At 45.9% G+C, this 16,280-nt stretch overlaps 1 protein-coding gene across 3 annotated transcripts in view; it reads right to left on the bottom strand.

Annotated features, from left to right (window-relative positions):
• pkn1a (protein kinase N1a) overlaps positions 1-16,280 on the bottom strand; it is a 42,785-nt gene that overhangs the window by 18,129 nt on the left and 8,376 nt on the right. The window contains exon 2 of one of the 3 annotated variants that reach the window (XM_020049821.3): positions 2,192-2,881. The exons of 1 other annotated variant lie outside the window; for it this stretch is intronic. In XM_020049821.3, coding sequence (XP_019905380.1) covers positions 2,192-2,263 — 72 coding nt within the window. In that variant the 5' untranslated portion in view covers positions 2,264-2,881. Of the gene's footprint in view, positions 1-1,810; positions 1,871-2,191; positions 2,882-16,280 lie in introns of those variants that run through there. One more of the 3 variants, XM_020049822.2, reaches the window with a different exon arrangement.

Here is a 16,280-nt window from a genome sequence, read left to right as displayed (position 1 = left end):
GAACCGAACACAGATTTTCCAACAGGACGAGGACACAAAACAGACAGGCAAAGCTATAACAGAATGGCTTTAAAATAGGAAATGGTGGGCTATGGAATGGCCGAGTCAAAGCCCAGACCTCAATCCTATCAAAATGCTTTGAGGGGACTTCAGGCAAGATGTGCACACAGGAAAGCTCTTGGACATGACACAGTTGTGGCAGTGCTGTTAAGAAAAGTGGGCATCCTCCCAGTCTGTGTAAAACACTGATACAGAGAGAAAGTTACAAAACAACGTCTACATTAAGTTGTTTCAGCCAGAGAGGGCAAGACCAGCTACTGGAGCTACGGGTGTGCTTCTTTTACCTGCAAAAAAAATAAAATATTTTCTGTCGATTTTATTCAGAATAAATATTTGCAAATGTAATGTCTTTCAGTGTCTTTTTCAAACATAGGTTACCTTTATCTGTGAATAGTGTAGAGGTGAAGATTACATATCTATATGCCAATATGAGTATGAGAAAATGTAACTTTCAAGGGGGTGTGCTAACTTTTTCCCAACTGTACACACACTGTCTTTTCTTTTCATTCTCCCTGCTAAGCTAAATTCCAGCTCCCAGAAATGAAGGGCTTTTGTTTTCAGCAAAGTTATTTGACCTTAGGCAATTTACTTAACCCACTTCAGTGTTAACTTGTCATGGGAGTCTTGGTTCGTGAATTTGCGGCTCTAGTCCAGAGCGCGTGGTCAGTATAACCCAATCATAGTCATCGCACATAAAACGTTTAAGAAAAACGTCATTCAGACACCAAAGCTGCTAAGTGTGTGTCTGACAGGTATGTGTGTGTGAGTGGGTGTTACATTCAATGTAGTGGAAGTGTGGTTTGTATCTTGGTGTGTAGGTGAGATTACAGTGATACGTATACAGTCAGATCCCAGAGGCCCCTCAAGAGGTAAACAAACAGTTTCTGTCTCGGTGCTCCCACTTCCTGCCTACAATATATTATAAACACTACCTCCCATGTATGCTATGTAAGCAGACGGCGGTGGAGAACACACAAACAGACGTATAGATACGCCGGCGCGCGCCCACGAAAGGGCCGCTTTCTGTCACTTATCAGCAAATCTACGGCGGGGATGTAGAGAGACGGGAAACACTAGAGAGAAGTGGATGTCATCCCCGAAGAGAGGGAGAGAAGGGGAGAGCACACCTGCAGCTTTACTCCCCATAATGTCTGTCAGTGGCTCCCTGCCTGCAGCGATGGGGGAGAAACGGGAAGGCGGAGAGATGTAGAATGAACGGCTACAGGGCTTAAGAGGGAGGGGATATGCAAATGAGAGCACGAGAGGTGGCCAACGAGCGGTGAGGGAGAATGACAGCGTGAGTGAGAGTGAGTGAAAGACAGGGGGCCAGTGGAGTGAGAGAAAGACAGGGTGCCAGTGGAGTGAGAGAAAGACAGGGTGCCAGTGGAGTGAGAGAAAGACAGGGTGCCAGTGGAGTGAGAGAAAGACAGGGAGCCAGTGGAGTGAGAGAAAGACAGGGTGCCAGTGGAGTGAGAGAAAGACAGGGTGCCAGTGGAGTGAGAGAAAGACAGGGTGCCTGTGGAGTGAGAGAAAAACAGGGTGCCTGTGGAGTGAGAGAAAGACAGGGAGCCAGTGGTGTGAGAGAAAGACAGGGAGCCAGTGGAGTGAGAAAAAGAGAGGGGAAATTGAAAGCCAACACAAACAAAGAGAAACAGCATGAGGGGGACAGGAAGAGAGAGGGAACAGAAAGGCAGATGACGCACAGCTGTGTCCGTGAGACATGGCGGAGAAAGAAATGGAGAAAACCTACGTAGCCAGGAGGACAAAGAGAAGATGCAGGCAGCCAGAGCTGCACCGTGAAACAGCCTAGTCATTGTGTCTGAGAGGAGAGGGAAATAGAAATCAATACAAAACCAGAGAACAAAACGTTATGAGAAGTGAACGCGCCGCCAGGAAAGAATAGCAAGCGGATGATAAAGGAAGTCAACAGAGGCGGCAGTACAACGAGCTGATCTGAGACAGCCCCTGAAACTCTCAGGAATACAAACACTTGTGGGTGAATGTATCAAAACTCACAGTGGAAAACATGCGAACGCACGCACACACACGCTCAAACGCACGCACACACGCTTATGAGAACGGGGGCATACGTATGACCATCCGCACACACACACGTGCCCTTTGACCCTACCGCCTTGTCCGGTTGACTGCCATCCACCGACCACTCCCCGGGGTTCTCCCAAATCCCCTCTTCGCTTGCCATCACCCACTTCCTCCCCCTCGGTCACGCCCCTGCTCTTTTCCCTACACCCACATCCACAGCCAACTTCCCTGCTTCAAAGGGGAAGGCAGAGAGAAAAGGAAACAGCCAAACAGTGCTGATCGGGAGACCAGAAAAGAAAATGAGGCGAGAGACACAGTGGACGGTAAAGAAAGAAAGAAGATTATGACGTAACGCCACCCTGCACAGCTTCCTGTACCTAGAGAAAGAGAAGAGAAAGAAGGCAAAAGGAGAGCAAGACAGAGAGAGCGTGTAATTGTAAACGTTACATTCTTTATCTAGAGGAGAGACTGGACATCAGAGAGCAAGGGAAAAGAGGAAAGTGGGTTTATTGTGTGTGACGGAAAACAAGACCTAAGGGCATAATAACTGAGCTACTAGGAAACAGAGAATAAGAGACACACGGAAAGACAGAGAATGGCGAACAAATAAAGAGAAAAGGAGAGGAATGCGGGGAGGAAATGCTGAGAGATGGAGAGGGAGAAGACCAAGAAGGAGTCTGTCTCCGCGTCCCACATCCTCCCCAACTCCGATAAGACTTGATGGCTGAAAGGAGGTGTCTGGAAAATCTCTCCTGGCACTTTCTGCTTCCTCTTCTCTCTGGTGTTTAAAAAGCACATAGTTCAGCACGTATCAGATGAGAGCAATGGTCCTTTATGCAAGCCATGCAATGTTCCCTGTTCCCCTGCTCCTTTTACAATGTCCCCGTCAGACGTTTGTTTTTTTGACACCGAGCAGCCTTCTGGCCGTGTGAGTGGAAACTTGAAAGTCATGAGACTTCAGCGCAACTTCAACCGTGCGTTTATGGTGAACACTGCGTCTGTACCAACTTCGAGCTTCAGGTTTCTGTGGTTATTTGAGCGTCACATAGGCAAAGTGTCTTGACAACAAAAAGCAGCGATGCAAATCTATTCAAATAAAAATAGCCTTCGATTTAATCTCTATGCTCTAGCATACTGTGGCCTGCATCTGGTGTTCAATGCAAGTTCAATGTCCATGAGACAAGAAAATACATTTGGGGCATCACCTTTCTCTACTTGTTCTATAACACCATGGCCCAAACAGGTGATTATAAATTGCATTGTTTGGGTTGTATGATTCCACTTTAAAAAATAAAATGCATGACTATTTTCGTGGGGCCCACAGAAATTAGAGAATGTAGGCTACCAATAGTACTGTATTTCCATATTTAAGCCTCCCTATCATAATTTGGGTTTCATTTCCTATGAAAAAAACTGAAAGGGTTGAAAGTCAAATAAAACTTTCCAGGATTGGTTCCTACAAAAATCCTATTGGAGAAGCCAGAAATGAAGCCTCTAAAATGTTGTGCTTCTATATAAAATCAGAAAGGCCCAAAAGGAATCCTATAGGATCGGGCCAAATCATGAGAGGAAATCCTTAAGCACTGTTTGAGAAGGGCTGTGTCAGAACACACTGCCCCTTGAAGTAATTAACAAAATATCCACCTGTTTCGCAATTCAAAGGCATCTCGAAATGTAAGCTACATTGTGCTGCCATATGAAACCATATCTCCGCTATTACTGGGAACCTATTTCACTAACTAGCAAAGAATATCAACAAATGTGCAGGCTGCTTGGTATGAAATGTGCATCCAGTCACTGGTAGGAAAGACGGTCTGTGGGCTACAGTCACTAGAAGAATAGAAGTATGTGGTAATATTTCACCGTAGTACAAAAAAACACAACAGATCCAACTCACTGACTGAGTACAACAAACAAGATTAAACATCAGTGTGTGAACTAGAGAGAGATGTTTTACATTGAAATACATTTATGTAAAGTCCTTGCATGACTTATGACAGGACTGTATTCTCTATTGTTAAAATACCTTTTACAGCCACTATGCTCATTGTCCCTAAGTGATCATCACTCAAACCATTTGTTGAATGTACTGTATTTTACATAGATTTGCCTACTACTATGTGCCCATTCAGAATCACCACCCTAAGGCCATAGATGTATGTGACCTCTGTGGGATTCAAAGCCACAACCTTGGTGCCGGTGGTGTGAGACACAAAAGGCCAGTGTGATCGATGAAGACAAATACAGGACATGATTGACAGCCATAGTAGTAACCACAGCTGGTAACTATATAACCCCATAACCCATGTGAACACTGGCAATGTCTTTCAAAATGGAGCAGGATGGACAGCAAGGCAGAGGAATAAATCAGAGAGCCCCCCCAGACAGGGTAAAACTACAAGCTGAGCCTCTGTGAACCATCACAAGTACATCTTTGTTGATAAAGCAGGCTTCTGCCTGGCTAAACCTCAACACAGTGTCGGTGCAATATCACTGGCCAATGAGCAACTGTCCACGTGCCTCTACGTGGGGGAGACATATTCACCCGTGTAGCCATACGCGAAGACGGGGCGGTCAGATATAAGCCTCTTCCTGGATCTTACTATGCTGGGGCTGCACACCTCATTGAGTTCATCTACGGAATAACGTGGGATGATGTTAAGTTCCACCTTTCAGAGGTGGTTCAGGAATGGCTGATATTCATTGTGACCAGGACAAGATATCACAGCCAAATGCCAAAGACAGAATTGGAATTAGTGTAGTGTGTGCTAGACACTGACATTTCTGTCATTCCTTTCTGATACTGTTTGTTACTAGAAGTTAGTTTGTTTTGCATCAATGATTGTAAAAGATGTCTTCATCGATCACACTTGATCACGGGACAGAAATACTGTAAATGGTTTTCAGTCAAGCGCGATGGGTTGTGTTCAGTTAGAGTTTTGCCTAATGTGGAAACAGTGAAATAAACCGTAACGGATTACCTAAGCACCTCAAAGAGTCATTCCGAAACACGTCTTACATTGTTTAGTCTCCGACTAACTGAGTGTTGCTATGACTAAATGAAAGGAATGCACTTATGCAATTATGTTTTGATGACTTAACCAATGTTTCTCATTGTATTTCGCCCAAAACTTAGTGGTTGAATAAACAATCTTGTGGCGAATGATGTCTACAAACCAAATGAAAGCACAATCAGTTCATCTGCATGTGAGATTCAATGGATTATTTGGGTGATCAGTTTGGAGTTTTGAACCACCACGACATGCTATTGATAACAATACCAAAGCAACTAAATAAATGAAGATAGGAGCTCCCACAGTGTTTCCCACGGAGTCGGCCATGCTGACTGAGAAATCTCGCTGCCTAATGGTCGAATTCTCCAACAGTCAGTGTCTGTAGATAGGTTGGTTAATGTGACAAGAACTACTTAGAAAACAAGAAACCTCAATGTTGGCTAAAAGCCTGAATTGCAGAAGAAGACCGCAATGTCCTTTACGTGACATCACGCCGGCATTTCAGCCAAGTGTCTGGAGGCCGCAGCACAGGGAGGGAGGGAGGCCCGTGGAGGAAGAACAGAACCACGACAGAAATGGCAGGTGGAGCTTGAGTGGAACGAAGCCTGTGGTAAAAGGGAGGAGCGGAGTGACGGAGCAATGTTTAAAGGACAAATATTCCCACCTGGGAATGTAAACAGAGGGACTTAGTGGTGAGGTTCACATTCATAACCAGCGAACCATAGCTCTGAATAACACACACTGTGGCAGAAAGACAGACCAGGAGAGAGACAGGTGGAGAGACCACAGGCCTTCAGCAGGGCCTCCGTGGGGCCCCTACTGGTCCTGTCCCTGGAGTCCCCGGGAGCCCAAAGGCCCCTGGCAGGGTTGGAAGGGTGCACACACAGGGGGAGGTCCCTCCTCACACCAGCTCGCCCGCCAATCACTGCCTCTCTCCCGGGCTGAGTCGGCGGGAGGCCCTGACACCTGTCAATCAACCCCCCCCCCCTCCCCCCAACCGGCCCCCAGGGTCAGCGGGCCAACACGGCGGTGGTTGGAACTGGTCGGACGTGACACTTGTTTCACGTTTTGGCAGACTTTCCTGCTGGGGGGGCCCGTTCAGGGCCTTGTTGAATTAACAATGTGTACAGGCCTACTGCGCACAACACTACATGAAGACAGGGTGAGCTGGGCTCCAGCGTGCTACTGCTCCATATCACAACACTACATGAAGACAGGGTGAGCTGGGCTCCAGCGTGCTACTGCTCCATATCACAACACTACATGAAGACAGGGTGAGCTGGGCTCCAGCGTGCTACTGCTCCATATCACAACACTGTGTTGAGTGTCTCACCACCACACACCGGGGGAAAGGCCATTCAGTCAGCTATGGGGAAATCTGTTTCTCAGTAACCCAGATCAGCCAACAGGGCGGCGACAAATGTGGAAGCAAAGCCAAGCCCTTCACACCCCAATTCTTTCACATGCCTAATTGTGTTTGTGTGTGTGTCGGCAAATTCCCGAGGTATACAGTAACTCAACGGCACACAGAACACACTGATGATTGCAGGACCCAACCCTAGACGAAGACCAATGAACCCAAAGTCACTCAGACAGACACAAACAGACAGTGTGCGGGTGTGTGTTTGTGTCTAGGTGGCCTGACTTCAGTGTGACTGACTATTAATAGCTCCCATGTTCTGTCAGGGTCACTTTGACACACTAGGGGAAAAGATCCATACTATTCCAATACAAGATAAAACCAATTAAATTTAATGACACAAAGTGGGGACTTCCTGGTAAGCTAGAGACAGCAGGAGCAGATGTCGAGGGGCAAACTGTACACTGGGACAACATGAAGACGGGCTTTTCGTCTATCGTTTAAAAATGTAATAGTGAGAAGGAAGAAAAAAAGGGATGAAAGCTGCCTTTTAATAAAAAAATCTGTTTAAACTGTGTTTAGATAGGGTTAAAAAACATACAGGTTAAACTCTGGGCCAAGTTCTTTCAACAACCGTTGTTCATCAGACAGAATATGAAAAGATGAATTTACATTGCCTGGCCTAAGGCAGTTGTGATGGCTTCTCTGGTTGAGTTCCATTTTGTCTGCAGGGCATGTGTCTTTTGTCTCCACACTACACTGACTTTTATTATGAAGTAAACATAATGGAACCTGGGACGTGTCTCCTCCCCCCACATCTCTCCCCTCCCTGGTTACCCTCCCCTTCCTCTCGTTTGTCATGAGACTGATAGGAGTTGGGCCCAAATGATCCTGAGGGAGACAAAAAGCTCCCGCTAAACACTCTCTACACAGCAGCACTCAGCAACAACGCACTATTGTAAAACTAAAATGAGAAATACAGTTAAAAAATAAACTAAAATGAAGCTCCAGATACCGAACGATGACTAATTTATGACGCTCAACTATCTAGATCCAGTTACCGTAAAAGAACATAATGAACAATGGTTGTTTTTCCGGTAAATTCCCCATATCCATTATTCATGGCCACGGTGCGTGTAGTTCACCGACCGTAGTAGATGGATGAGTCAGTGAGGACTAAAGGTGTCCCACCGGGTTGAAGGGAGGAGATCAGGGAACGGCCGGCAGCAGGGACCAGAGCTTTGACCGTTATGGCAGTTTCGGTGACGATCTGCTGTTTTGGTGACGACGGCCTTGGTTATTCTTTCAACTGGCATTTTTGTTGAAACACGCTTTGAGCTTGGAATGTCATAAAAAGCCGGAATAGTAACCTGGTTACTGTAACGTGACCATGGTTACCCGATTAATCGGTCAGTGTAATAGCCCTAGTCGTCCTACAGGATAGTGTACACTAGAGATAGTCGAGGTAAGGATTTGTCCGCAATAAGCATTAAGCAGGGAGACAGATTAATTATAGAGACTGGTTATGAATAAACCAGAGCTAGCGCGCTGTTCCCATGTCTGGTAGTAGGGCAGACAGGGACTAGGAACAGTGTTCCTAATTGCAATGACAAGACCAGAGTTACAGCCTACATGCACGATGCAGAGAGAGACACAAGCCCAGAGTTACAGCCTACATGCACGATGCAGAGAGAGACACAAGCCCAGAGTTACAGCCTACATGCACGATGAAGAGAGAGACACAAGCAGGACTGGAAGGATGAGGCCTGGGATGTTTGTCTGGTGACATGGACAGGACTGGAGGATGAGGCCTGGGATGTTTGTCTGGTGACATGGACAGGAGTGGAGGATGAGGCCTGGGATGTTTGTCTGGTGACATGGACAGGACTGGAGGATGAGGCCTGGGATGTTTGTCTGGTGACAAGGACAGGACTGGAGGATGAGGCCTGGCAGGGAGCCACAACTGCATGACCCTCTGGAACAACATTACCTGGCGGCTCCTCAGGACTACAGACACGTTCTATGGTTGAACCGGATCTGGGAACACAACCAAAAAACCCAGAAAGTGCAAATGTTTCCAGGGCACATAGGCAAAAGTGTTCAATGTGGTTGTTCCAAAAAATGGAGCTCTGTATATGCAATCAGAATTTCAGTGTTTGTATTTCAGTGAATTATGTTGGTAGTAACAGCGTATAAAACAAATTCAAGTTAGGTCACTACACCCAAGTATATTATTGTGTGTAAGTTCTACTGGCTCATTTGTACTGTCCTAGGATGTACTGCCAAGCACATACGAAAATATACAATATGTGGAGATGAAGAGGCTACTTCCACAATCATATCTCCTATATATACTGTATGTGTCTCACTTCTTAAGGGGTTAGGTTGATACTCTACATGTAGCGCTTCCCTGAGGCACTGAAGATGAAAAAGATAGATTGAAAGTGAGATGGAGAGAGACAGAGATGTAGAGATGGAGAGAGACGTAGAGATGGAGAGAGAGAGAGACGTAGAGATGGAGAGAGACGTAGAGATGGAGAGAGAGAGAGAGACGTAGAGATGGAGAGAGAGAGAGAGAGACATAGAGATGGAGAGAGAGAGACGTAGAGATGGAGAGAGAGAGACGTAGAGATGGAGAGAGACATAGAGATGGAGAGAGAGAGACGTAGAGATGGAGAGAGAGACGTAGAGAAGGAGGGGAAGAAACAGCAAAGGGAGATTGAGCCAGAGGCCAGATATAGGAGAGTGTGGCTGACAAAACTCGAGTGAAAATGCCAATCGACTTTACAACGGCTTTTTGTAAAGAGGTATGCATTTTGGTGCTAACACTCAAATTCAATATTGCATTATCTTCTTTGTGATGGGTAATGCATAATTTCCACCAATCTGCAAAATGTGTATAATATTTGATGCCCGTGGGCTGTCCAGTTCAACAGTCATACATTGACATAAGTACAATTACATTTGCCATGTCATTTTCTTGCTGCGGATGGGGGTTCTGAGTACCACGGAGGGATGGAGCAGTCAGGTTTCTAAGTTAGTACACTGTCAGGTTTGCAACAGAGAGAGGATCTAATGTATGGAACACCATGAGCTCTGAGTAACTAATATAATCACTATAATGTCTAGAACGCTAGTTATCCAGCTAGTAGCCACAAAGAGGCACTTGTAGGTAACACAGCCCACTGGCTAGTCTACGGACTACAGAACGTCACCCGGAACGCATTGTGTAAACCCTTTGGCCGTTAAGGGGCCTTTCTGTCTTTTCATATTGAAAAGGTACATTAAAGCAATTTAAGCTGAATTACGGTCTTATTGTACCAACTTTACCGCTAGCAAGCTTTGGCTACATATGCACCGGTGTAAATAAAAATGTGGCTGTTCAAAAACAAGCAAATGTTATATTATGTAACGTGAAATAGAACGTTTTTTGGGGGTCCAGTGCTGTCACTCGGTGTGTCTCCGTCTCAACGTGGGGATCACACTGTGACATGGCATGAGCCTCAGAAACCTTGTTTCCTCTGAAACCTTTTTCACAGCTTTTGAACACTCACATCACAGGCAATACCCTGATGCTCCCTTGTCCAGCTAGATGACACTCAACTACAATGGATAATACAAATTCTACGATGAATATTACTACTACTACAATGAATACTACTAATACTACGATGAATACTATGATGAATACTACTAATACTACGATGAATACTACGATGAATACTACTAATACTACGATGAATACAACTACTACTACAATGAATACTACTAATACTATGATGAATACTACTAATACTACGATGAATACTACGATGAATACTACTAATACTACAATGAATACTACTAATACTATGATGAATACTACTAATACTACAATTAACACTACTAATACTAGAAACAATACTACTACAATGAATACCAGCAATACTACGATGAATACTACTAATACTACAATGAATTCTACTAATATTACTATTAATACTACGAATACTACAATTAATACTACTAATACTACAATTAATACTAGTAATACTACAATTAATAATACTATTACTACATAAATACAACTTAACTAAACAGATTAGAGGGCATACTTATCCACTGTCACTGAACTGCTAAGTGTTTAGTCAATTTTTTGTTGTTGATAAAACTCATATTACCACTATCATTACCACTATCAATTGCATTACTATTATCAATTTACATTACATAACTACAGTCACATTGAGTAAGACGCCGAAAACATAACAACACATAAATGTTATTACTATCCAACGAAACTCATGTTGGAAACAGAGTTTTGATGAATAACCATGTAAACAGTTGGACAATGTCTATCACAAAGGTCAGTTTACCCTTAAAAATATTGTGATAGTTAAATGTGTATGCCTCTTATATTTCAGTCCTCATGGAAAACCTCCATGGTCAATACTGTAATCCCTATGGCTCACATGACCCCTTCTGTGTAATGCATGTGTATTCACTGAGATGACGCCTTGAGGAGATACACTGGGAATATAAGGCCATTCAACAGATTGGGTGCTACTACATAGAAACAGGTGATGGGATCCTGTGACTATGAGCCACTACAAGCTCGCTTGTCTAGCTGACAACTGTGCAAAGATTCCATCTAACGCAGAGGAAACATGAAGTGGTAAATCTGGACCTTGTGCTGTTGTCTATTGATGCTCTGTTTTGTGCGGCTAACTGTAGCTACTGGACCTTGTTCTCGTGTGGGGGAAAACAACCCCTGAAAAACCTGTACCAAACTGATTACTGAAGACAAATCACAGAATCTCCCATTTCCTTAATGCACACGACATTAAATCTCTGAAGCAAGAGAATCAATGATTTTTGATGATATCATGAACTAGTGAAACCAACCTGAGTACAAGGCCAGTCGAGGTGGAAGGTGTCATTTGGTTAGCACGCAAGGCAGTTTAAACAGTATAAACCAGGCAGTTTATTAAACAGGTAGTTTAATCACCTGTCTTTACTACGGCATAGCCAACGACATGCAGTTGAAATGTTGAGTGCTTCTTTCTCAGATAGCCTACATCAAAAGCGTCTTTTTTATTTTTTATGAACGGAGCGAATATGATGTGAGCTGTCCATTTTCATCAGAGCAGGAAACGAATGCTGATCGTCCGCACGAGACGAGTGATGGGTGGGAGTATAGACAGTTTACCTTCTCTCGCATAACTCTGGCCTGTGTTTTAGGCAGCAAGATCACTGAGAATAACATGACTACGAGCAGAACCCACATAAAGTATGAGACAGCTATGAGTCCCAAAGGCACACTGACCAGATACATAATCTGTCCAAAGCCTGAAAGCCTAGCTGCATTTTGTCTATCCAGAGACCACCAAAAAAAATCTGATTGGATATTCTTTTCTCTTTGGTATTGACCCTTCTCTTTACAACACATGCTAAATAAACTGAATCAATTCCTAAGCCTTCTCTGAGGATGTAGAAGGCCCAGATGGTTCCCCACTGTGTGAACCTCAAAATGCATAGTAGGTGTCCAAGTAAAATACAGTAAATGTCATATTACTGAAGGGACAGAGCAGGTAGATTAGCTTTCAATTTCATATCTCTCCTCATTTCAAAGTCCTTTTTTATCGAATGTGTTTTTTGCTAGAAATTCAAACAAATGACTGTCCAAGCAGCTGAAAAGTCAATGCGTGTTAGGATAGCGAACTTCATTCTAATCCTTTTTGTCAGTTAATTTATTTGTCAGAGTTGAGTCAAAAAGTAGAATCAATAAGAAAACATCACGAACAAGACAATTCAGTATAGTACTTTGAATTTTAGTTTTAAGATTATAGGGAGAGGGAATACTGACAGGCTCTGGAAAACCCCAGAGCCTGAAAGAGCTGTCAGTTGGAATGACACGCAATGAGATAGAAGTAGGAATATCGAAAGACAGGCCAAGAGACACCATAAAGAAGATCAACTGATGAACTTTAACAGTATCACCTTGTCCACTCCCACCAGCTGTAGTTGTTGTGACTGGGAGGATGGGGCAGAGCGGTGAAAAGCTGAGGCTTCACAGCCCTCCCCCATACACCCTACTCGGGGGGGGGGGGGGGGGGGGGGGGGGGGGGATTTACTTTGGCAAGGAAAACATGAACAAAGGCAATGAGACAGAATGATTACGGATGAAAGAGACAGAGACAGGCACAGAATTGTTTTAAATGTAATTCACCATGAGGAAGGAAGTGAGGGAAGGACGGGAGGGGGAGAGTGAATCTGACTAAATTCAACATGTGTTAGTCTGACGGTTTGAGGGGGGGGGGGTGAATCTGACTAAATTCAACATGTGTTAGTCTGACGGTTTGAGGGGGGGGGTGAATCTGACTAAATTCAACATGTGTTAGTCGGACGGTTTGAGGGGGGGGGGGGTGAATCTGACTAAATTCAACATGTGTTAGTCAGACGGTTTAAGGGGGGGGGGGGGGTGAATATGACTAAATTCAACATGTGTTAGTCAGACGGTTTAAGGGGGGGGGGTGAATCTGACTAAATTCAACATGTGTTAGTCGGGCGGTTTGAGGGGGGGGGGGGGGGGGGTGGATCTGACTAAATTCAACATGTGTTAGTCGGACAGTTTGGGGGGGGGGGGGTGAATCTGACTAAATTCAACATGTGTTAGTCGGACGGTTTGAGGGGGGGAGGGGGAGAGTGAATCTGACTAAATTCAACATGTGTTAGTCGGACAGTTTGGGGGGGGGGGTGAATCTGACTAAATTCAACATGTGTTAGTCGGACGGTTTGAGGGGGGGAGGGGGAGAGTGAATCTGACTAAATTCAACATGTGTTAGTCGGACGGTTTGGGGGGGGGGGGGGGAGTGAATCTGACTAAATTCAACATGTGTTAGTCGGACGGTTTGAGGGGGGGAGGGGGAGAGTGAATCTGACTAAATTCAACATGTGTTAGTCGGACGGTTTGGGGGGGGGGGAGTGAATCTGACTAAATTCAACATGTGTTAGTCGGACGGTTTGGGGGAGGGGGAATCTGACTGAATTCAACATGTGTTAGTCGGACGGTTTGGGGGAGGGGGAATCTGACTGAATTCAACATGTGTTAGTCGGACGGTTTGGGGGAGGGGGAATCTGACTGAATTCAACCTGTGTTAGCCGGAGGGTGGGGGGAGAGGGGCACGCAGGGAAGGCCATTAAAAACGCATTTTAAATGGCAAAGGTTTATTGACTGTGTCATTGAACCTAAATGCACTTTGCGGGGGCGAGGTGTGTGGCCCACTTGCGATACACGACCATTTCACTCGCCGGGTCAAGTGCCCCGATGAAACCCCGGTCGCACGGCCCTGACTGGGTCTCCTGCAGGTCCGGAGGGAACCACACAAAGCCTGCAAGTACCCGCTATTACCCGGCGCGAATGCAGAATGTAGGTGGAGAGTTCACCGACAGGCAGTGATGCTCTTGCTCGTCGGCATCTCAGGCTTGCGCTACAGTCACACCCGGGGGGGACGGACGAGTCTCTGGAGTCAACAACATCACCCGGGCAACATGTGATCCCCGTAACCACGGTTTCAGCGCAGCGGGGGCCGCGGGTGGGGTTGAAAACACGCCAAACATCCACGCGAAGCCCGTGTCCTTGGGACTCTGGCCGCGGGGCGCTGGCGGGTCCACACAAAGAAGCTGAAGAAGCGGTTCAGAGGGGAAACTCTCAACCGAATCCGAAAACCAGGGCGAGTCATGAGCCAAGGAAAGGGGGATGGGGGGAGGGTGACTGGGGGGGTTGCGGCACAGCTCAGTGTGTGAGTGGTGAACGTTGGGCAGCCTTTGCCTTGGGTCTTTAGCTGGAGCGCCGCGAATGGACATGAATGGCTTCATTGTAGCCGGGCCCAAACTCTGAGCGACTAGCGTGCACACACTCCTGTAAGACTTCTTCAATGAAACGGTATTCATATCCAGAATGCCGTATGCGGTGGACAAACTGTGTGGGTGTGTGTTCGTGTGTAGTCTTGAAATGGCCTTGTTCCTAGAATATGGCCCGGGTCTAATAGGATGTGCACTCAAGTGTGTGTGTGTTTGTGTGTTTATGTGGCTTGTGGGAGCACAATCAAGACATCATAACATTGTACTGTAACTAGAATGACCCTTGCCATTGTTTCACAAGTCCATCCTCACCAAACAGCTATAGAAATGGGGACATCAAAAATGATTCCCTTTAAAAATCCAATTTGACTAATCCTAACTTCAATCCCATCCTAAAATGTTCCTTGTATTACTATCCTTTGGGGATTTTTGGACCCCACCAAGCTAGAAAAATCTTTACACGTACACACACACACACAAGCAAAACCCAGGCTGGTGAGCTCCCAGCAGAGTGGCTGGCTGCAACGTGGTTCAGCTCAACCATGACTGACTGAGGAAACTAGCGTCTGCCCGCCTGTCTCACTCCAGGAGCCCTCTCATATGCTCTGTGCGAGTGTGTACGTGCTTGTGTGTGTCTGTGCGCGTGTGTCAGTGTGTGAGAGCGCCGGAGAAAGAAACAAAGCTCTACAAAACTAAGGCTACAGCACAGCATCTGTGTCATAACAGGCTGTTACAGCACAGCGGTGTGTTCGCCAGAGAGGAACACAGTCCAGCAGCAACCCTGCAAGTGGCTGAGACAAAATGTTTTACATGCTCTTATTAAACAGACTTAAACACTATTTTTCCCCTCCATGAAAACAAACCGTAACAATAAGGACAACAGAAATAACTAAGGGGCCCCTGAGTGTTGCAGTGATCTAAGTCTCCGCCATGCAGAGCAGCTCATTCAGACCAAATCTGCATCCTGTTTGCAGCATAGCGACATTTGCCCGGGGGCCAGCAGAGGGCGGGGACAAATTGACTCAGTGCTCCAGGGGGCGGGTGGATGTCGGACAGTGCTGTTCTTGTGTTGTTGTGCTTCAGTGACTCCTTGGGGTAGGCCGGGCGCCTGCAAGCTCGGTCGGTGTTGTTGATGCCGGGAAATGTGTTCACCTCAAGCGCGTGTGCGCTGACTAAGACTTCCTGTTTGAGAATATCGCATGAGACAAGTGTCGAGAGGTGTTTGAGAGGGCAAGCCAATTGGCAGCAGCCCACGCGATCCCCTAGGGCACTGTCTGTATGCCATGCCAGGATTCAAACACTCTTGTCGCAATGACTCAGCAGTACTGCAAGGAAGTGACTTATCACACAACACCACTTGGGGCATGAGTCTACATTTCTTGACTGCGAAACTGAGTCTTCGAGCCGAATAAAGTTGGCTGCACACAACTTGACTTACATGAAATGTTGCTTTTAGCACCGCAACGGTTAGATTAGCGGTTGGTTTTCCGTGAGTCACATCGCTGTGTGTGGGCCGGCGGCCGAAACATTACGTTGCGTCACACCAGTTCAGGCCCAGTAAGACAGTTAGCTACAGGTGTGGCGTGACAAGTTCAGCAGGTCTACGGATAGCGACTCCAGGACGTGTATAGGCAAGTCAACATTGGCGCAGGACTGGATCCTGAGGTTGAGTGACACATCATTTAATAATAGTTGTATTTGCTCAGCCCAGAAAAAACAGATGGATGCATGTGAAACAACACTCCGGTTGGGCAGGCACTACCATTTCAGGGGCATTCCACATTTTGGAACGTGGCTGGTTTTCGTTCTGTCTATTTTAGGGAGCTAAACGAGCGCTGCTTTCGTTTTTATGCAGGATGCTTGTGCAGCGCTAGAGTTTTCTGCTGGGTCATGACCACTGGCTTTTCCATTTCTGTCTGTCTGTCTGTCTGTCTGTCTGTCTGAGTGTGTGTTTGTAGGTC

The sequence above is a fragment of the Esox lucius genome, chromosome 9, assembly GCF_011004845.1.
Source record: "Esox lucius isolate fEsoLuc1 chromosome 9, fEsoLuc1.pri, whole genome shotgun sequence".
Classification (NCBI taxonomy): domain Eukaryota; kingdom Metazoa; phylum Chordata; class Actinopteri; order Esociformes; family Esocidae; genus Esox; species Esox lucius.
The sequence above is the reverse complement of the archived record's forward strand: the minus strand, read 5'-3'. Positions and strand labels throughout refer to the sequence as shown.